The sequence below is a fragment of the Pectinophora gossypiella genome, chromosome 10, assembly GCF_024362695.1.
Source record: "Pectinophora gossypiella chromosome 10, ilPecGoss1.1, whole genome shotgun sequence".
Classification (NCBI taxonomy): domain Eukaryota; kingdom Metazoa; phylum Arthropoda; class Insecta; order Lepidoptera; family Gelechiidae; genus Pectinophora; species Pectinophora gossypiella.
The window spans coordinates 16,828,398-16,850,754 of record NC_065413.1 but is presented as its reverse complement, the minus strand read 5'-3'; the positions used below and the strand labels follow the sequence as shown (position 1 = coordinate 16,850,754).

The window sequence follows — 22,357 nt, the reverse complement described above, 5'->3', positions numbered from 1 at the left end:
TTTCGACAATGTCCCCATCGGGAATCGAACCCGGACCTCCAGATCGTGAGCCTAACGCTCTAACCACTAGACCACGGAGGCTGGAGGGCACGTTAAGCCGTTGGTCCCGGCTATTAGCCGTAAAAACACCTCCACCAACCCGCATTGGAGCAGCGTGGTGGAGTATGCTCCATACCCCCTCCGGTTGATTGAGGGGAGGCCTGTGCCCAGCAGTGGGACGTATATAGGCTGCTTATGTTATGTTATGTATACATAGTCTCTCAACTGGGGTAGTCAGAGGTACAGCCAATGATGAACTAAGTACCTACGATGCATCGAGCTTTGTTCAATCAACGTGAGAGGTGGTCTTCTTCTATCGTGTGGATTGTGAGGTGGATTACCAACCCCATCAACCCTGGTGTAAGGGTTATTATTGAGCCACCAAAGGCCTCTGACATGGCTCATGTAACGACTACATACATACGTTAGTAAGAAGTAACCGGGACCAACGGCTTAACGTGCCTTCCGAAGCACAGATCATCTTACTTTCGGACAATCAGGTGATCAGCCTGTAATGTCCTAATCAAACTAAGGATCATAAAGTGTTACCGGGATTCGAACTCGGTGCCTCCGGATCGTGAGCCCAACGCTTAACCATTGGACCACGGAAGCCATTTGATAGGTGGTAATTAGAAATATAATATAGCAATAAAAGTATGTGGTTCAGATACACAGACTTTAGCTTCATATATGTAGCATGCGTCGTTTGAAAATATTGTGTTCTGTTCCCAGTTCTAAAATCTAACTAAATACGATAGAAACAAATTACTCTGATGAACTAAGTACACAAGTCACAAAACACAAAGTATCGTTTGTGAGGTAATTAAACAGAGCTCCCATTAGTTGGTGTTCGGTGTTGTATACCGGTCTTGCAATTTTAGTAATTAAATACTGTGTGCACAACTACCCCCCGTTAGAGGGGAGCCTCCCCCGATAACTCCCCCCCTAACAGCACATTTCGTAATTAATATGCTTTGACAATAAACCCTTTACACAATGTTATTATTTTCGTTTTCGCTTATGACATTAACACTTGGCCGGACAAATGAGGAGCGCTGAGGACTTTCACCTGCTTATATGCTAAAAGTTATCACATAAGTAAGTAAATAAATAAATAAAAATAATGTTTATTTCTCACACTAGCTTAGAACTTGAGTACAATATCCAATGAATACGGGTACAGATTAATAAAGTGAAGCCAGACCCAGTAATGAATTCAGCCAAAATTGTTCGTTCCAAACTGAATTACAAATATAATGTTCACGGAATCATTAATTACTTTCCCGAAATTTCGTTTGAATCGAATTACCAATTGTAAGCATTATTAAATTTATTACTAAATTGAAAATATCAAACGTACCTACTTCTATTAATAGAAATTTGTCAATTTCTAGTGCGGAAAACTGAATACTTTTTACTACACAAAAACAACAAATAAACTAGCGGTGAACGACCCTCATGCCTGAGAAGGTATGTGACCTAACTGGTATTGGGCTAGATTTCTCTCAGCGGGTTGGAAGGTCAGGCAGGCAGTCGCTGCTGTAAAAAACCGGACGTGTAAAATTTTCAGGTTAGGTAAGCGGACCCTGTGAAAAACGGGATAACGCTAGCGCAATGATGATGTAATATTTATCATACGAATATGACCTCCGTGGTCCAGTGGTTCAGCGTTGTGCTCACGATCCGGAGGTCCCGGGTTCGAATCTCGGTGGGGACAAATCACAAAAATCACTTTGTGATCCCTAGTTTGGTTAGGACATTATGGGCTGATCACCTAATTGTCTAAAAGTAAGATGATCCGTGCTTCGGAAGGCACGTTAAGCCGTTGGTCCCGTAGTAAGTACGTAGTCATGTCAGGGGCCTATGGCGGCTCAGTAATAACCCTGACACCAGGGTTGATGGGGTTGGTAATCCACGTCACAATCCACACGATAGAAGAAGAATGAAATAACATTTTCTCGACTATATTCTTGAGGTTACGCCTGAAAGCGTCGTATCAAAGGGCATTAAGTTTCAACTCAACTGCTCTTGCGTTCAGACGAACGCTATCGATCCATTCTGGTTCAGATGTTCAATAATGTAACAGATTAAAAAGTAAAACATTATGCAGGGTGGCATCGCAGGTAGGGGTGGATCGAGGGGGTAAAAGTTTAGGGGTACAATAAAGTTAAGAACTTATTTTGAGCTTTGAGAATTATTTGAAAGGAGAACTTTTGTATAAACAATTATCGTCGCCTCATAGTGAAAACCACGCATGCGCCATTTTGAAAAATCACTTTCGGTTGTGATTTTTATTAACAAAACCTCCCAATGGCCAAGCTAGTTGCAATCCAGGTCTCAATTTATCCAGAATGGTAATATGTGAAAGAAATTGAAGAAAGGGTGTGTTCAAAAACGCGTTTAGGTCCATAATACGTTGTTTTAGATTTCTGCCTAAAATTGACGTGCGTTCTATAAATTTTATGCCTGTCGATTACCCGTCCCTTTTTTTGGCGGATAAGAAAATGACAGATATAACATAATATAAAATTAAATGGTGTCTACAGGAATTAGCACCAATGTGAACTTAAAAACTGTGTTAGTATCCTACACCCGCAACATATCTAGAACAGCATCTTTCTAGTGGAATAGCTGCTGAAATGAGGATGCATCTTCATCTAAAAGTCCAAAATAGGACTGTCCCATCTATCAACAATTAATCAATTAATTATTAATATATTTTAGTAAAATGAAAAGTCTCAAAAACAAAAATACTGTTCTGCTTCCCGACCGACGTGATAGGCGTTGAGCCGTAGCGGCGCGCCGTATATAACGGTCGAGCAAACTGTGTAAGTGAGGATACAGAAACGTTCAAACTATAATACCAACAAACTATCTCTCGAGCAAGGAATGCTGAGGGTATGTGTGTGGAATGGTCCGTACTCATCCGCATTACATCCCCGAGGGAAGTCGTTTTCTAACAGAGAAATGTAATATTTACCTTCAACATATATTCATATTCTTTACCCGTAATATGTTTGGAATTGATAACATAAACGTTTATATCTAGGCGCTGGGGGAAATAAATACATACTTACATAAGTACATTTATAAACTCACGCTCTCGTAATACCCAGGGTGCGCAGAGCTATAAGTAGTAAGAAGACAACTTGCAGCCATTTTGAATGTGCAGTTCTGAGATGGATTTGATGATATAAATACACCTTTATATGTGTAAAATGTATTTCAACATTTATTCTGTTAACATCATCATTGGTACTACACTTGTTGTCGATGATTAGAATAGAATAGAATATAAATTGTTTATTATAAAAGGACGCCACACACAAAAACAAGACAATGATTCTGGTTCATGTGTTTGCGTTAAGCCTTTTTTTGACGTGACTTATTTTAGATTTGCCGGACAAATGGGGAGCGCAGAGAGCTCTCACTCGGTACAAAATTCAAGATAACAGACGTTTGAAAGAATCAATCGATATCCATAAGCATTACTCTAGCAATATATGTAATTGACAGTTGGGAGGTGCCGTTAATCTGTAGTTCTCTATTATACCTGTAGAAATAGGCGTTGTGTTGAACTGTGTGATCGTCTAGAGACGTAAATAGGAGCACTGTGCAAGTACAGAGAGTGTGGTTACGCAGGTGTGAAATCAAAATGTTTAATGGACTGTACATGCGTTGTGGAATGACAAAATCGAAATTTGACTGGTATATTACTCTGGGCGGATTAATACGAAGTTCAAATACAGTTTGTAAAGGCCTCAACCGGCGGTGTACGAAAAACACTGGTCGATGACGATGCACTGCAATCAAGCAAACAAACAACGCAGTGCGGCGAATTTGCGGAATTAATCACCAGGATGCCCTTTTGTGTTAACAAAGGTTTTCGCCATCTTCTTTTTTCTTTTCTAGCGCCTCCAAGGGACGAAACGCGGAACTATCGCGTTATCTTCCTTCTCTTTCGCGCAGAGACGGTAGGTATGTGCAGGAAGAGGAAGGAGACAGGAAATGGCGCGAACGTACCAATCAAAATTTTTATATTAAACAATTAATAATTATGGTGCAACCAGAGTGTTTATCCTCTTGTTTAATCGACATCGGATCAGAGCCCTCAGCGCTCCACACTGGTCCGGCCAAGTAACCAACCATAAGTCACGTCGAAAAAAATGTCCAACCGTGTCGCATCGTTTGCGTGAGTGAGAGTCATTCTCCTTGGAATCTCTTCCTTTATCCCAGACACATTCGGATTTACCTTTCCCCGTCACGACCGCCGTCCGTCCCACTTCAAGTCCCCATCGAATGAAACTTGCGACTATTGACGTATTCTTACCCTCATATGTGGTCTTGGTGGACCCTGTCCCCGGAGAAAAGATAAAAATGTTCTTAAAGTGAAAGTATATTTGTGGGTTCGTGTGTTATTTTATTACGCTTCTAAAGGAGAATGGGTACTTCTATGTTACGATGTTACTATTATTGAGTTGAAATATTTTAAGTGTATTTTACTAAGTAGATATAACTTATCTCTGTTGGACTGGAAGTAAGAAAAATATATAATACGTTCAGTTGTTGATCATGCTGGTATGGGTGTCAGTTGTCTCTGTTTGTTAATAGTCACTCCCTTTCGTCCAACATAACATAAGAAAATAAGGAAAAGTGTTAAAAACCAACAAAACTGTTTAGTATCATACAGATTTGTTATCTTCAAAAACATTTTCAAGTAGCTTATTCTCAAAAGCCGGGTCTAAAGTCCGTTTATCTGTCGAAGTGCTTCGTTATGATATGAAAGACTTTTTTTATCCGGATGAAATTGTTTGCAGTTCTTTTGAGCCGGAGATCCGGATTCGGGTCAAGTGATTAACTTGTCGACCGGCGACATCCGGAGCGTCGCTTTCATGTCTTTGTTTGAATTTACGTAAAAACGCGATAAAAGATTTGCAGCCCTCTAGAACTCGAGACCTCTGAAAAATGATCAAAGGCTTGTTAATAAATGGGTTCGTCTTCTACACCCTTAGCGTACCTACTGCTGGAGGCGGTGTTAGCACGATATATGGTGTTAAAGCGGACTGAAGTTGAAAGAGACAAGAAAAACATACCTCGTCGGCAAAGTCCATGGCGGCGATGACTCAGCTCATTATTCTAAGTTAAGCGAGGAACTCGGTGGCGCAGCGGTAAACGCGCTCGGTCTGCGGTTGTTGAAGTTAAGCAACTTTCGCAAAGGCCGGTCATAGGATGGGTGACCACAAAAAAAAAGTTTTCATCTCGAGCTCCTCCGTGCTTCGGAAGGCACGTTAAGCCGTTGGTCCTGGCTGCATTAGCAGTCGTTAATAACCATCAATCCGCACTGGGCCCGCGTGTTGGTTTAAGGCCCGATCTCCCTATCCATCCGTAGGGAAGGCCCGTGCCCCAGCAGTGGGGACGTTAATGGGCTGATGATGATGATGATGACGATTCTAAATTAATATCAAGTGGAATTTTCCGTCGCAAAATTCATGAGTTTATATACTTTTGCGATGGAAAAATCCACTTGATGTTAACTTAGAATAACGAGCTGAATCATCGCCTCAGTATTTGTTACGATGTCACATACACCCCGTACAAGCAGCAGCAGTAGGTACGTACAGTACAGGTAGCCATCTAGCCGTACAAGTACACATGGGTGTTAGTGACATCGTAACGAATACTGAGGGGGACGATTCAGATCATGATTCTGAGTTGATATCAAGTGAAATTTCCTGTCGGAAAATTCATGAATTTAGTGCTTTTTTTAAATTATTTTTGTTCTATAATTTGCGACGGAAAATACCACTTCATATCAACTCAGAATCATGGCCTGAATCATGTCTTAAAGTTTACGTTACGATGTCACTAACACCCTGTATATTATGCCTTCGATATTGCCAACACATGCTGCCATGTACAACAAGGACACTTACTTCTCCCCACCGAAACCAGATACCAAAGTGGGAGTGGTACAATTCTGATGTTAAACCTCTGTCTACTAAAAAAGGTATTTGAAGGCGTGAGTGAGTGTTTTTTTATGACGTGACTTATTGTAGATTTGCCGCAGATGGCATTAACTACTTGGCCGGACAAACGGGGAGCTGAAGGCTCTCACCCGATACAACGTTTAAGACAACAGGCCTGAGGGTGCCTAGTTGGGCGCGAAATTCGGCTCAGGGCGTCGTCTGAGAGGAAAAAATATTTGAAAGAATTAATCGACCCTGGTGGGTCAAAAGCGATAAGCGCTGATTGAGGGAAATCGTCGACCACGCCGGCGGGGTCGGTATCGGGGTCCTGAAGTGTTTGGTGTCGCGAGCTGATTGGCTGCCTCTAGTGAGTCTATGTATGTAATCAAAGGGGATAGGCGCCAAGTAATTTCAGCGGCTAAATACGGTCCCCGATTTGATTCAAAATTGTTTATAGACAGTATAGACAGACGCAGCGTAATTGACGTGTTGATGTTTTAATGCACGAGTCGGGTACCCCCCCGCCGCCCTGCACACCTAGAGCCGTCGGCTCGCTGTCACAAGACAGTAATGTATCCATGACAGATGACAATATATACCTATTATCGTGGCGTGGTGGAAAATATATGAATTATACAGGGTGTTAGTGACATCGTAACGAAAACATTGAGGGATGATTCAGGCCATGATTCTCAGTTGATATCAAGTGGAAATTGCCGTCGCAAAAGTATGGAACTGACAATTCCACTTGATATTACCTCAGAATCCGTGCTTCGGAGGGCACGTTAAGCCGTGGGTCCCGGCTATTAGCCGTAAAAAACCTCCACCAACCTGCAGTGGTTTTTTTTTTTTTGACGTGACTTATTGTAGATTTGCCGCAGATGGCATTAAATACTTGGCCGGAGACCTGCAGTGGAGCAGCGTGGTGGAGTATGCTTCATACCCCCTCCGGTTGATTGAGGGGAGGCCTGTGCCCAACAGTGGGACGTATATAGGCTGTTTATGTATGTATGTGTTACCTCAGAATCATGGTCTGAATCATCCCCCTCAGTATCCGTTACGAATTCACTGACACCCTGTATAGCGTCTAGGGCCCTGCGTCTAAGCTTTTCTTGCAGCTACTTTACCTCGCCTATACAGCTTGAGAAGCTGCGGAATTTTAGGCGGATGAGACTTTCGACAAAAATATACTTACTTATGCAAAATTATACGTGTTTGCTGTGTGTGTGTGTGTAAAGTGTAACTACGTTACCCATTTTTGAGTTTGTGTTATGCTGTGTGTATTTTCTTCTATGTTTAGAATAGAATAGAATAGAATAGTTTATTTGCCAGAAAACAGTACAATAAGATGTTGTTACAATTTTATGTCCAGTGTTTTCAGCTTACACGTAAGCATGCAAAAATCACATCGTCGCCAATATATATAAAAAAAAAAACAAAATTTTAATAACAATGATAATACAATTAAAATTAAATAAAATTTAAAATGTTAAAGTCCGAATTTGAAATTTAAAAATTCATTTACACTATAGAAGCGATGTTGCAGTAACCATTTTGTCAAGTGTATTTTTAAAGAAGCGCTTGTCATTAACTTAAAATTATCAGGAAGTTTATTATACAATACAATGCATAAGTTAAATATGTTCCTCCTATAGATGTATTTATAGGCGGGAGGCTGATACAGTTAAGTTTCAACGTTTATCGCTGTCGGTCCACTTCTGCTCCTCTGCAATATAATCCGCTAAGACAAAACCTTTGAGACTAGATTCGTGTCTCGGGCACGTCTTCAAGTTTTAACTGGGATTTATGTAGCAGCGAAACACCAGTGACTACCACTTGAGGTAAATCCACAATAAATTGCGGTAAAAAAATCTTAATCATCATTTCCAGCAGCTATCTCATTTTACACAGGGTCTGCTAACCTAACCTGAAGATTTGACAGGTCCGGTTTTTTACAGAAGCGACCCTGTCTGACGTTCCAACATGCGGAGGGAAAACTTTTTTTTTTTTTTTTTTTTAATTTATTGTTGAAAACATTTTACATAAACTATTCTTGTTTCTTTAAGTTTCTGTAAATTCTTTATAAACTAGCTCAATACAAGTTAGGTCACCTCCAAAAATGCATTTCTCGGGAGCGTGGGTTTCCTCACGATATTTTCCTTCACCGCTGGGTACATGATAATCATTTATGATTCAAACTAAAATTTAGCCGCGGCGCGGCGTTTAAAAATCGCTTGAAATATGCCCGTGAGTCCGTTATAGTCCTGTTCAGCGAACGCGCGACTTACATCGTATTCCCAGGTAGCACAAAATTGCTGCATAAGCGCTGAACAAGTGCGGGTTAAGAATATCAATGCTGTATGACGGTATTTAAATTGGCTGTATTAAAGCTGAAAAAGCGCTTTTTCAGCCAAAAAGGGCCCCAAATTAACCAGCCTTTGGTATTATAATGGCTGAAAATAGGCTGTGGTTTACGTTAATAAAGGCGTAATTAAAGCTGCGATAAACACTTTCAAAACGTTTCAATATGTTTAAGATTACCATATCCAGCGCTTGCGCAGCTTTTGACGTACCCGGTATCCAGTTGAAACGTTTTTTTCAGCTTTCCATATAAAAATATTTAATATTTTTAAATTTTTAACGACAGAAGAATAAGTTTCTATTCAACAGCGACAGGGCATCCATTTTTAATTAAAATATTACTGCTTCGAGTTACGGTAACTTGAACCAGTGATTATTATAATAAGTTCAGATTGCGAGTGCAACTTTATCGTGTAGTATATACTAATTTATAACTAATAATTGATGCGCCCTTAGAATTATTTAATTATATTGAAAGAAATGTGTAGATAAGTTTCGAGTGAAAAAGCTTTTGGTAAACTTTTACTTGTAATCATATATAATACCCTTTTATGAACGTACTTTAAGTTGAAACATAGTTATTATGTGAAATAAATGTGTAGTTTTGAAGAATTTAGGATTTAAAATTTGATACAAACTGTATTTTTGAGGTTAGTTATGGCGTCCATAAGGTTTCAGCTTAAGTCGTTAAAAAAATATCTTGTGATTCTATTTGCTGAAAAGAATACCAATAATCAGCCACAGGCTGCTTATGTTCTGCATAAGATACTTTCAATTACACTTTTAGTTTTTACAAGGTTTTGGGGTACGCAGTTCTAATGACTAATGAGGTATATCGTATTTCAGCAACTACTTTATGCAGCATATTAGGGCTCCTTTGGCAAATAATAAAAACCGTTAAACCGGTATTATCTATCTATATATATATATATAAAATCCTTTGTCCTGCATGGCGGATCACAGCCCAAACCTGAGTCATCAAGAGCAACAAGTTCCATAAGGGTTTGCCGGAATGTGATAATCTTTATAAAAGTACGCATAAATGACACTACGTTTCTACAAGAATTATAAGCCACTTGTAAAATTACACAAAACAGCTTTGCAATCCAAGCTGTTAAAATATACGACTCGATACACTTTTACAGCTTCAGGAGTAATTAAATTATACTTTAACGTATTTTAAGCAGCTGCAAGCTGTTTAAAGTATTTATTTTAGAGCTTTAACCAGAAGTCTGTTTATTGGTTTCAAAATAGACCACAAGTAGTGTAAAAGCTTGATAAAAGACGCCTTCACCAGCTTTAAGCGTTAGAACACCACTGGGCCGTACCGTTAACCAGCTGCCGTTATAAAAGAATATTTTTCAGCCATTCAACAGCAAAAAACGTTATAAGACACTAACTATGAACTCGTATGCAGTCCACAGCTTAATTACGTATTTTAGATGTACCTTTTACCAACCATTGATTAACTAACTTATTTCAAAGTTTCATAACAGCCTATGGAAGCTAAAAAAACCATTAAACATCTTATATAACACTTTTACACTTAAATAAGTGGCAGGTTCGATATTTAATCAGCCAGTGTGCTACCTGGGCTGGGTTGTCCCTGGCTTGACCCGGCTCGGCTCTATACCACTGAATTCAACTTTGTGAGTTTGAATTCTAATTTGGATTATAGATAATTGATATCACATGGTTTCCAGGATATTTGCCTAGAGAATTGGAGCTATTACATTCGGCTTAAACATACTCGTAGCTGGCGTGGAGTGGGTGGGTACATGTATTATACACCTCTGCCCGCCTCTTAGGGGAAACAGGCGTGATGCTATGATATATGACCTAAAATTGTTGTAGGTACATTTGCGCCTAGGTCAATTAGGCCTGTTAGGAAAATGGATGTTTATACTTATTTCTGCATGCAAAAACAGTCTTCTTCTTCTATCGTGTGGGTTGTGAGGTGGATTACCAACCCCATCAACCCTGATGTCAGGGTTAAACAACAAAAATATTTTAAAGAAAACATTCGACCCAGTCGATACGCACCACTGAGTATACCCCATCTACTGTCACTCATTCGCGGATATAATAATATGAGTACTTGATTCCTTGTATTGTTGGCGCGACGTTATCATAAGGGAAATAACAAGAAAACACGTCGCAAAAAATGAATATCCGGCTTTCATAGATTGTTTTGTTGTATCAAAGTGAATCAGCGTTTTTCCGATGTTTACTCAGCAGCTATTTTACACTCAAACATGCGTTGATTTACAAGGCGTACATAACCAATACATACATATACAGCCTATATACCCCCCACTGCTGGGCACAGGCCTCCCCTCAATCAACCGGAGGGGGTATGGAGCATACTCCACCACGCTGCTCCAATGCGGGTTGGTGGTGGTGTTTTTACGGCTAATAGCCGGGACCAACGGCTTAACGTGTCCTCCGAAGCACGGAATCATCTCACTTTTTTTGGACAATCAGGTGATTCAAGCCTGAAAAGTCCTTACCAAACAAAGGACAGTCTCACAAAGTGATTTCGACAATGTCCCCATCGGGAATCGAACCCGGACCTCCAGATCGTGAGCCTAACGCTCTAACCACTAGACCACGGAGGCTGTTATATAGCTAATAGGTAATTAAAATTGCTGCATCATAATAAATTGATAAATTACAAGTACAAGTGTAGGTAGGTACGAGATACTTTTTTAAATTCGGTTTCTTTAAGTTTCTGTAAATTCTTTATGAAAAAGTAAAAACGATAAATTTAAGTATTTATTTAAATCGTCAACACTCAAGTTATATCCTAGCGATGAGAATATAAAGTGTTCTTCAAGTTTACTAAACAAAGCAATCTTAAAAATGCCATACAGCCTACCCTGTAAGACATTAACCGCGGCTCACCTTTCCGCGTGGCGGGGTAGGCACGGGTCAGCTTACCAGCCAGCGCGTGTGTAATATTATACCCATGTTTCACTAAAGTATTAGGATATGTTACCGGACCTCTGTTCCGAAATACTTACATTAGTTACATCTTGACTCGTGTTTCAAGTAAAGATACAAATTGTGAGATTCTTCGTGAGGGCGTTAGTAAATATAGCTCTACACCTTGATAGAGAAAAGGATAATTTCATCATCATCATTAATTTAAGAGCCACGCTCTTGTCGGTGTTGCATTCTCCATTCTTGTCTATCAATGCCAATTCCATGACTTCCTTATAAGACACGATGTTGGTCTTCTCTGTCCATATAAGCTCTTCTTGTTCTTCCCCTTCGTCTATTTCCTTCTATGATAGATAGATAGATAGAATCTTTATTTAGGTTTAAGACGTTACATAAACTACGACAGACTGCACGGTGTTACGGTGCTATGATGTTTTAATAAATTCTTCGTGTCTTATTAAGTGTCCAATCATCTTACCTCTTCAGTCCTCAATAGCTCTTTGTCTCTCTTACTCTTACTAGCACTTCTTCATTAGTAATCTATACTTATAATAAATCTGTAGAGAGGTCAATTCTGTACATTAAATATTTTTTCAAAATAACTATCAGGGGGTGATAAGTGGTCGATACTGATGCCAAAAATGCAATCAGTAAAATTTTTGTCTGTCTGTCTGTCTGTCTGTCTGTCTGTCTGTCTGTCTGTCTGTCTGTCTGTCTGTCTGTCTGTCTGTCTGTATGTTCCTTATAGAAACAAAACCTACTGGACGGATTTTAATGAAACTTGGTACAATTATTCTTCACACTCCTGGACAGGTTATAGTATACTTTTCATCACGCTACAATCAATAGGAGCAGAGTAGTGAAGGGAAATTCTTTTGTATGAAAAATCTAAACCACTCAAGTTAGACGTTTGAAATTTGGCATGCAGGTACCTTAGATACCGTAGAGGTATACTAAGAAAGGAATTCCCGAAAATCCTACGGGAACGGGAATTAGCGGGAAAATCCTTTTGTATGAAAAATCTAAACCACTCAAGTTAGACGTTTGAAATTTGGCATGCAGGTACCTTAGATACCGTAGAGGTGTACTAAGAAAGGAATTCCCGAAATTCCCACGGGAACGGGAATTAGCGGGAAAATCCTTTTGTATGAAAAATCTAAACCACTCAAGTTAGACAATTGAAATTTGGCATGCAGGTACCTGAAGTACCGTAGAGGTGCACTAAGAAAGGAATTCCCAAAATTCTCACGGGAACGGGAATTAGCGGGAAAATCCTTTTGTATGAAAAATCTAAACCACTCAAGTTAGACGTTTGAAATTTGGCATGCAGATACCTTAAGTACTGTAGAGGTGCACTAAGAAAGGAATTCCCGAAATTCCCACGAGAACGGGAATTAGCGGGAAAATCCTTTTGTATGAAAAATCTAAACCACTCAAGTTAGACCTTTGAAATTTGTCATGCAGGTACCTTAGGTACCGTGGAGGTGCACTAAGAAAGGAATTCCCGAAATTCCCACGGGAACGCGAATTAACGGGAAAATCCTTTTGTATGAAAAATCTAAACCACTCAAGTTAGACGTTTGAAATTTGGCATGCAGGTACTTTAGTAAACTTAAAGCTTAGTTGCAACAGGATATTACAAAATTCCCACGGGAACGGTAGTTAGCGGGAAAATCCTTTTGTATGAAAAATCTAAACCACTCAAGTTAGACAATTGAAATTTGGCATGCAAGTACCTTAAGTACCGTGGAGGTGCACTAAGAAAGGAATTCCCAAATTCCCACGGGAACGCGAATTAACGGGAAAATCCTTTTGTATGAAAAATCTAAACCACTCAAGTTAGACGTTTGAAATTTGGCATGCAGGTACTTTAGTAAACTTAAAGCTTAGTTGCAACAGGATATTACAAAATTCCCACGGGAACGGTAGTTAGCGGGAAAAAACATTTGTATGAAAAAATCAAATCTAAATAAAAGGAGAAACTGACTGACTCAGTGACTGACATATATCAACGCATAGCCTGAACGGCTAAACGTAGGCATTTGAAATTTGGAAGGGACATAGCTTAGGTACCGTAGAGGTGCACTAAGAAAGGAATTCCCGGAATTCCCACGGCAACGGAAATTAGCGGGAAAATCTTTTTGTATGAAAAATCTAAACCGCTTAAGTTAGACGCTTGAAATTTGGCATGCAGGTACCTTAGTTAACTTAAAGCTTAGTTGCAACAGGATATTGCAAAATTCCCACGGAAACGGGAGTTAGTGGGAAAAAAACATTTGTATGAAAAAATCGAAACCGCGTAAGATAGATATTTTCAATTCAATTCAATTAAATTATTTATTGCATTCCATGTAGTACAATAGGGTGTTACATAGGCATAGGAACTAAAACATGGACCCTATAGGGCACAGCAACGTTGAAGGGAAGAGAGGAAGTGTGTATTAAAATTAAAACTCAATGAACAATCAATTAAAAAAAAACAATTCAATCAATTGATTCAATCTAGCACGCATGCATACCTTAGTAAATATAAAGTTTATTTTTGGCTGTATTTTGAAAAATGGGAGTTATTGGGAAAAAAAAATGTACTTATGAAAAAATCTAAACTGCATAAGTATGCACTCCCACACACACAAAGATCTCTCTCTTATATAACACGCCACGCGGACGAAGTCGCGGGCAAAAGCTAGTCTTTCATAAGTAATTGTATTATCTGTTATATTTCTTCAAGCATTTTGCTCAAACTGCAGACAACATCAGCGCGTGGCGTGCCTGATGTTCGCGATTATTACTATAGTACTTATGTCTAAAACGCGGTATCAAAGTTTTCCGGGCTGTTAGTATAATCAGATGATGTTGATGTATGGGACATCAACTTCTATTACATTTTATAATGATTGTAACCGAGCTGTTACCCCGCAGGCGCGACGCTGGCCGTGATAATCGACATGGATCACCGCACGTCTGTCATCTTCAGCGCATGCGTGGCTGTGTTCTACACACTGTTCGGCGGACTCTACTCCGTGGCCTACACTGACGTCATCCAGCTCTTCTGCATCTTCATCGGCCTCTGGATGTGCATCCCCTTCGCCTGGGCCAACCCCAGCGTCAAGCCGCTCTCCTCTATGGAGGTGGACTGGATTGGACGGGTTGATCCGTCGTATTACTGGTTCTATCTGGATTACGGCCTCTTGTTGATCTTCGGAGGGATTCCTTGGCAGGTGAGTCGAAGTTGTAACGTTTATGTCTCTTGTTTTCTTCTTTAATTAAGCTTTCCTCAAAGGAAATTTCGAGAATGATATCTGTAAAATGTAATTCGTTTCTATTAAATGTTAGAACGAAAACACAATAACTCGGTTTTAGGTAACTACAAATTGACAGTGCGACAAAATTACTTCACAAAAGTAAAATGGGAACAATGTTTAAAACTTCCAACTTTCAGAGTAAAATAATTCAAGTTGTATTTCCTAACTGATTGTACGCTCCAAGACGCAAATTCAATTTGTCCCTGAAACGGTGCACTTTCCTTTGCCTTTTAAAACTTTTAAAATATTTCCTTCCCGTTTTTTATATGAGTTAAATAAGTTTTGACTTTTAAAATTACTTACCAATGTTTATACTTTTGTTAAATTGTATAAAATAGGGAAACTTTCAACATCAGCTCTTTATTGTTCCTTTGCTTCTTAATAATTATCCTTCCTAAAAGGAAACAGGGTCTAAAGAAATGGGTCTTTGAAATTCTTAAATTGCTATTTAAATTAAATAATAATATTTATAAATCCATCATGAGGAGCTCGGTGGCGCAGCGGTTAACGCGCTCGGTCTGCGATTGTTGAAGTAAAGCAACTTTCGCAAAGGCCGGTCATAGGATGGGTGACCACAAAAAAAAGTTTTCATCTCGAGCTCCTCCGTGCTTCGGAAGGCACATTAAGCCGTTGGTCCCGGCTGCATTAGCAGTCGTTAATAACCATCAATCCGCACTGGGCCCGCGTGATGGTTTAAGGCTCGATCTCCCTATCCATCCATAGGGAAGGCCCGTGCCCCAGCAGTGGGGACGTTAATGGGCTGATGATGATGATAAATCCATCATGGAAACATTTTTTCTGAAATTTTGATATTAACCCTGCAAAAACCTATTCTACACTTGCTTACGTATAACCCACGCGAAGTAAGTACGTATCGTCATTGACGCTAGGTGTTTTAACTCAGACGGGTTATACGTTACCGAGAGTAGAAATAGCAGCCTTGGTACTTGGATTTATATTTTTGCGTTACAGCATGGTGCGTAGGACAACAATCGGAATAGTTGATATGTCTCTTTCGCATTGGTCTGTACTCTATCTATCCTGCTCTTACACACCATCCTGGAGCGCAAGATACGTCTTCGGGTAACCAAGCAGAGCGTGTGAAGAGTGTTTGTCCAATGACAGGTTTACTTCCAACGCGTGCTGAGCAGTAAGACGGCAGGACGCGCGCAGGTGCTGTCATACGTGGCGGCCATCGGCTGCATCTTCATGGCCATCCCCCCTGTGCTCATCGGAGCCATCGCCAAGGCCACAGGTAATATGAATCCTTCTTTCAATAAGGTAATGCTAAGTGGTAAGGTATGGCTTATAACCTGATTGTTCAAAAGTAAGATGGTCCGTGCCCGGAATGCACGTTAAACTGTTGGTCCCGGTTACTACATACTTACTGATGTAACTAAGTAATAGTTACATGAGTCATGTCAGCGGCTTTGACTTTCAGTAGTAACTCAGACAGGGATGATGAGGTTGGTAATCCACCTCACAACCTACATGATAGAAGAAGAGTAATGTGTTCTGTAAATAAGGTAATCTTTCAATAAGAGGACCTATTAATAAGGTTATAATTCTGTAAAAGTTGCTTTTAGATTAACAAGTTATCCAGTAGACGCTGGCAAAGTCACTAGATTTCATGCAGACGATATAACATTTACCAAAGCATTCGGAAAATTAGACCTAACTGAGTCGCGCAATTAGACCAGTAGAAACTTAGACTCCAGAAACAACGGAGAGTACTGGGTTGGATATCCGCCCGGTGACTTTTAGGGCAATACACTTGAGTACACAAGAGTTAGTCTAGATTCATTTTAGCTCACGTTGTTCTAGTGATCAAGATGTAGCGATACCAGCTTTTATCGCTGCTGCATTGGAAAATAATAATCCTGACACAAAAAAAATGTAGGTTCTTACTTCTTCTTATCGTGTGGGTTACTAACCTCATCAACCCTGGTGTCAGGGTTATTACTGAGCCGCCAAAGGCCCTGACATCGCTCATGTAACTACTACACACTTACATTAGTGAGTAGTAACCGGGACCAACGGCTTACCTGTCTTCTTCTTTCTTACTTTCGGACAATCAGGTGATCAGCCTGTAATGTCCTAACCAAACTAGGGATCACAAAGTGATTTTTGTGCATTTCCCCACCGGGATTCGAACCCGGGGCCTCCGGGTCGTGAGCCTATAGCTCAACCACTGGACCACGGAAGCCGTTGTCCTTATTAGGTTCTTACTAAAAACTTTTAATTAAAAAATATTTGGCTGTCATATCTCTTAGCGTTTTTACATGTTCCGCTTACGTAATCTGAAGACACCTGAAGATTTGGCAGGCCCGGTCTTTGGATGACAAAATTATCTTTTAAAAAAATCTGTTTTGTCTTCAGCGTGGAACGAGACGGAGTACCACGGGCCGCTAACCCCGAACGGTGAGCTGACCTCCGACCAGACTTCCATGATCTTGCCGCTGGTGCTGCAGCACCTCACTCCTGACTTCGTGTCCTTCTTCGGGCTGGGAGCCGTCTCCGCCGCCGTCATGTCCTCTGCCGACTCCAGTGTGCTCAGCGCCTCCTCCATGTTTGCCAGGTACCTTGAACTGCTCTGAACACATTTTGGGATACGTCATCTACAGGCTGTCTCATAGGTGCAGTACTTGGTCATATTGTTTTGAATGAAAGGACCAGCGTTTGTGATTGTGTATTGATTCTATATAGAAGTGTCGCTCTTGATTTTTTTAATACAACTTTTAATACCCAAAAGAAAATTAGTTTTCAAAAATATTATTTTTTCATATTTCAAACCCACGCGAATACTTTACAATATAAGATCATGTTATAATATTTCAAGGAAAACGAATTTGTAACATAAGGTACTATCTCTATTTTAATATTAATAAGTTCTTCTTCTTTGCGAGTCGATGGCGATCGAAGCTAAATTTTTGCTGACCAATAATTGGCCACGCTTACGTAATAAGTTAATGTAACGTCTTAAACCTAAATAAAGATTTTGGCTATCTATCTAAATGGTACCAACTTTTTTATTATATTACACTTCTCATCAAAAAAATCGAAACACCTTGCAAGTTTACGTTTTGTCAGGATTATCAGAAAAATGTGTACATTTAGGAATAAATGTTAAATGTCGTTTAATAGTGAGTAATATGAGCTTATCAAATCTTAAATGTTCTAAATTTAAATGAATTTTTCATAGGTTTCGTATTTTGTTAAATGAGTCATTTTTATTCCGTATGGAGTATAAAGGAAATGGATAAAACAACACACGTAAATGAAAAAAAAAAAGCTAAAAAACGTTTATTTAATAACTTGTATTCCCTCCCCGAGCTCTAATTACTGCTTCCATACGGTTGTTCATCGATAATTTCGGCCCATTTGCTGGCTTATGCGGTACCAGTCCACGATCCTTCAACCTTCTTCTAATTGTAGAGTCACTTACAGCCACCCTTCGTACAACACGAAGCCGCTGCTGCAGTTGAAAAGCGTTAAGGCGTCGATTTCTTAAAGAAGTTGTTACGATCATCTCACTCAGAAGTGACCCGATTCCTGCCAGATCCGGAACGGCGCGTGAACAAACCAGTCTCCCGATAACGTTTATAGACTCTATGAACAGATGACAGGCTTAGATGCAGTCTTGCAGCCACAACACGCTGACTAAGTCCAGAATCCAGCAATGCCACAACTTGGGCGGCTTCTGTGGGCGAAGTATCCATACGTTTTAGAAAAAAAACCTTTTTTCAGACGTCCCAAAGTCACAGTATTGAAATAAAAAACAAAAAGATTAAGGATAGGCGCCAATTTTTAGTTTTTAAACGCTAAATGTACTCCAACCCTAAACACACATTTGTCTCAAAACAGTGATTCATTTCGTTTATAAGATAAATAAATGAAATTCTAATTTTGAATTTAGAATTTTCGCTTATTACTGTAATGGCCAAACTGCCAGCTATACATTTATGTATTTTTTTTCATCGTATGAATTCTTTTTTGTGTTAAATTCGGACAGAAACAATGAAAACGGAAGTGTTTCGATTTTTTTGATGAGAAGTGTATATTAAAATAGAGATAATACCTTCTGTTACACATTCGTTTTCCTTGTAATATTATAACATGATCTTATTCTTGTAAAGTATTCGCGTGGGTTTGAAATATGAGAAAAGTCATATTTTTGACAACCAATTTTCCTTTGAGTGTTATCTTAAGTATAATACATCTAAGTACCTACCTACTTAGTTACTTTGTTGGTATAGGTTTTTTTTGATGTACAAAATCTAAATACTTACTTTATTCGTTGAAATTAATTATTTTTATGAATGGATTGTTATAATAATAATTATAATGTATGTGTAGTAACTTTTTCACATATTGAAATGTCTCACAAAACATTGTTAGAGAGACAGGGTTAAAGTTTTATTATATACATCTTGAACAAAACATCACGTGTGGTTGTCAGTTTCCTTCTGGGGATATGTTCTGTATATCTTAGCACGGATCTGTCTGTCTCTCCGACGATACTAGCCTATGTGTATTGTTACAGGAACGTATACAAGCTGATCTTCCGCCAGCGAGCGTCGGAGATGGAGATCATCTGGGTGATGCGCGTGAGCATTCTGGTGGTGGGCGTGCTGTCTACCATCATGGCGCTGACCATCCCCTCCATCTACGGACTCTGGTCAGTTATAGTTACAATTGCAGAACTTTTTATTTCACTCAAACATTAAAATAAACATCTATAATCAGTAGTAGTACAACAAGTCAGGGTTGGCTTTATTGCTGTCATGTGTGATAAAATTTTGTCAGCGTCATTTTATCAATTCTGACGATATAATTATGTCGTTTTGTCGATTGGTGCTAATATGTGAACCCAAATAAGTCACCTCGTTCTGTCAAAATACGAACAACATCACGTGACGACGCATGTTAGGGAAAAAAACAAACTTATCGATTTCAACAAAATTTATTGAATCGATCGATAATTTTATCACGTTGCGTATGTTAGCTCTGCGGGCAGCCTATAGGTATAGGAAATGAATTTAATAAAAGCGTAAAGCGAGATAGTTAGTTCATACATGTTCGTGAAATGAGGTCAAAGCAAAAGTTTCAAAACCTACTAGATTGTTACCCTCCTCGCGTCGCTATCGAAACATCGGAAAAGTAATTACCAAGTTACCTAATTTATTACTTTTCACTTACAACATTAACCTCACAAGGCCCAGGTTTAGAGACACAATAATTAAGCAATGAGGTTTGGATTTAAAGAAAAATAATAGGTCAATGAGGGACTTTGGACCGACGATCTGGTGAAGGTCGCGGGAAGCCGCTGGATGCGGGCAGCGCAGGACCGATCGTCGTGGAGATCCTTGGGGGAGGTCTATGCCCAGCAGTGGGCGTCGTACGGCTGATGATAAGGGACTTTCCAATCGACGTTTCCCAAACACACGATAGATGGCGTTGTTCACATTTAACATGATAATTACCTATTTTTTTCTCATTGCTGTTTGTGCATTGAATACATAATTATTCTTAATAATATAAAAAAATAGTTGCTTGAATAATGCTGCTACCTATATTTGATTCTTTTTATTTTGATCAATAATAGTGGGTGGAAGTTGTAATTGTACCTTTGCCTTCACTGATACCCAAAAACAAAGATAAAAGATGCATATATTTGTTATCCATGAAACTGGAAGTTTAAACGAAGAAAAAACTTCACAACGCCATCTATCGTGTTTTTGGGGAGCGCCGATTGGAAAGTCCCCCATTGTAGGTAAATGCTACACTTAAATTGTTTGCAACAACTTGATAACGCCTATTCTAATTTTTTTAACAAATACATTTGGTTATTAAAAATTTAGTTCTATAAGTTACCAAGCCTCGTAAATTTAGGTAAGTATCATTTTAATATTGTTCTAAAGAAATGCTTTATTTAAGTAGTAAGTATATTATTTATTTTAGTTTAATTAATTTATGTATTCTATGTGCCCTACATATATATCTTAAAGTCCTGCGAGTAGCTTGATGAGGGCAACATAGAAAACAGGCGGATTTATAGAATCACGATATTTATTTTATGGCACGAAAAGACTTACACCATTTTATAACATTGAGTTTTTCTTAAATAACCATAGACAATCCAAAAAACTGTTATAGTATAAAAATATTTTTGGTTGACTTGGTCATAAACATTACTCTATAATAGACGTATCAATATAAGTACGTTCAATATACATAGGTAAGAATCAGATCGGCTCGGCCGAGGATAAAGTAAATGAAATTGAAATATAGGACTTGCGTATATTTTAACAAGAATTCGCATTGGTATTCTAATTTTTTATACAAAGTACTTAATATGTTACTTAAGTGTGGGGTTGATAACAGCAGTGTTGACAGGCCATCCGTCTTGGTACCTCGTACCCTGATGGCAGCTCCACTTGCACGCACTTATTACTCTACTAGCGACCCGCCCCGGCTTAGCTCGGGTGCATTGCTGAGGAAAAAAATAAACTATTTACGACATCACATTAAAAACTTCAAAAATAACAGTATTTCTCCACTATTTAATGGATGTTATTATACCTTCCTCTTGAATCACTCTATCTGTTAAAAAAAAACCGCATTAAAATCCGTTGCGTAGTTTTAAAGATTTAAGCGTACATAGAGATATAGGGACAGAAAAAGCAACTGGGTTTTATACTATGTAGTGAAGTTTGCCACAACAACATTGATAGACTGGGACATGTAAGTAAAGCATTAGTAAAAATATTACCTCCTCGTTATACAAGTGAAATATTCACCATATATTACGCGTGTATTCTCACGAGACGCCCAAATTTCGTGTACCTATCTAAATGGTATAGTATCAAATGGGTTACTGTCTGTAAAATTAATTAATTAACATGAGGACGTTATGGTTGTATCATTTTTGCTTACACACTGTGTTTAAACTGCGCCTAAAATAATAGGTTGGTTAGGTAGAAACTTGTCGGTTTTCACGTTTCATCTTTCGGAATTCCCCCCTTTATGAAAGTTTGGTTGATTGTCGTATCGCTTAATGTGATTATTATTTAACTCTTAGTAAGTACTCAAACAGTGTTATTATGAAGACTGATATGGTTTGTTTTCTGTCCTTTGTTTGGTAAGGACTTTTCAGGCTTGAATCACCTGATTGTCGGAAAAAGTAAGATGATTCCGTGCTTCGGAGGGCACGTTAAGCCGTTGGTCCCGGCTATTAGCCGTAAAGACACCTCCACCAACCCGCATTGGAGTAGCGTGGTGGAGTATGCTCCATACCCCCTCCGGTTGATTGAGGGGAGGCCTGTGCCCAGCAGTGGGACGTATATAGGCTGTTGACGTTATGTTATGTTGATATAGTTTAAGTTAGTTCACAGTCTTCCGTGCACGAAAAACATTTTAATAAAACTTATTAAGTGATAATAATTCTATACAGAATTTAATCTTCCTTTTATAATATGGCGGCAAGAGTTTTACAATCATCTAAATGGTTATTAGATAATTGTATCCCGGTTAATCTTAATAAACCAATCTCAGAAGACCCGAGGTCTCTCAACTGGGGTAGTCAGAGGTACAACCAATGATGAACTAAGTACCTGCGTTTCGTACATGCTTTATTCAATTAACGTGAGAGGTGGTCTTCGTCTATCGTATGGATTGTGAAGTGGATTGCCAACTTCATCAATCCTGATGTCAGGGTTACTATTGATCCGCCAAAAGCCCCTG

General features: G+C 39.1%; 1 protein-coding gene across 1 annotated transcript in view; it reads left to right on the top strand.

Annotated features, from left to right (window-relative positions):
- Window positions 1–22,357, top strand: part of LOC126370013 (high-affinity choline transporter 1) — a 62,908-nt gene that overhangs the window by 21,609 nt on the left and 18,942 nt on the right. The window contains exons 5-8 of the mRNA XM_050014635.1: window positions 14,232–14,530; window positions 15,740–15,869; window positions 16,994–17,192; window positions 19,158–19,292. Coding sequence (XP_049870592.1) covers window positions 14,232–14,530; window positions 15,740–15,869; window positions 16,994–17,192; window positions 19,158–19,292 — 763 coding nt within the window. The remainder of the gene's footprint in view (window positions 1–14,231; window positions 14,531–15,739; window positions 15,870–16,993; window positions 17,193–19,157; window positions 19,293–22,357) is intronic.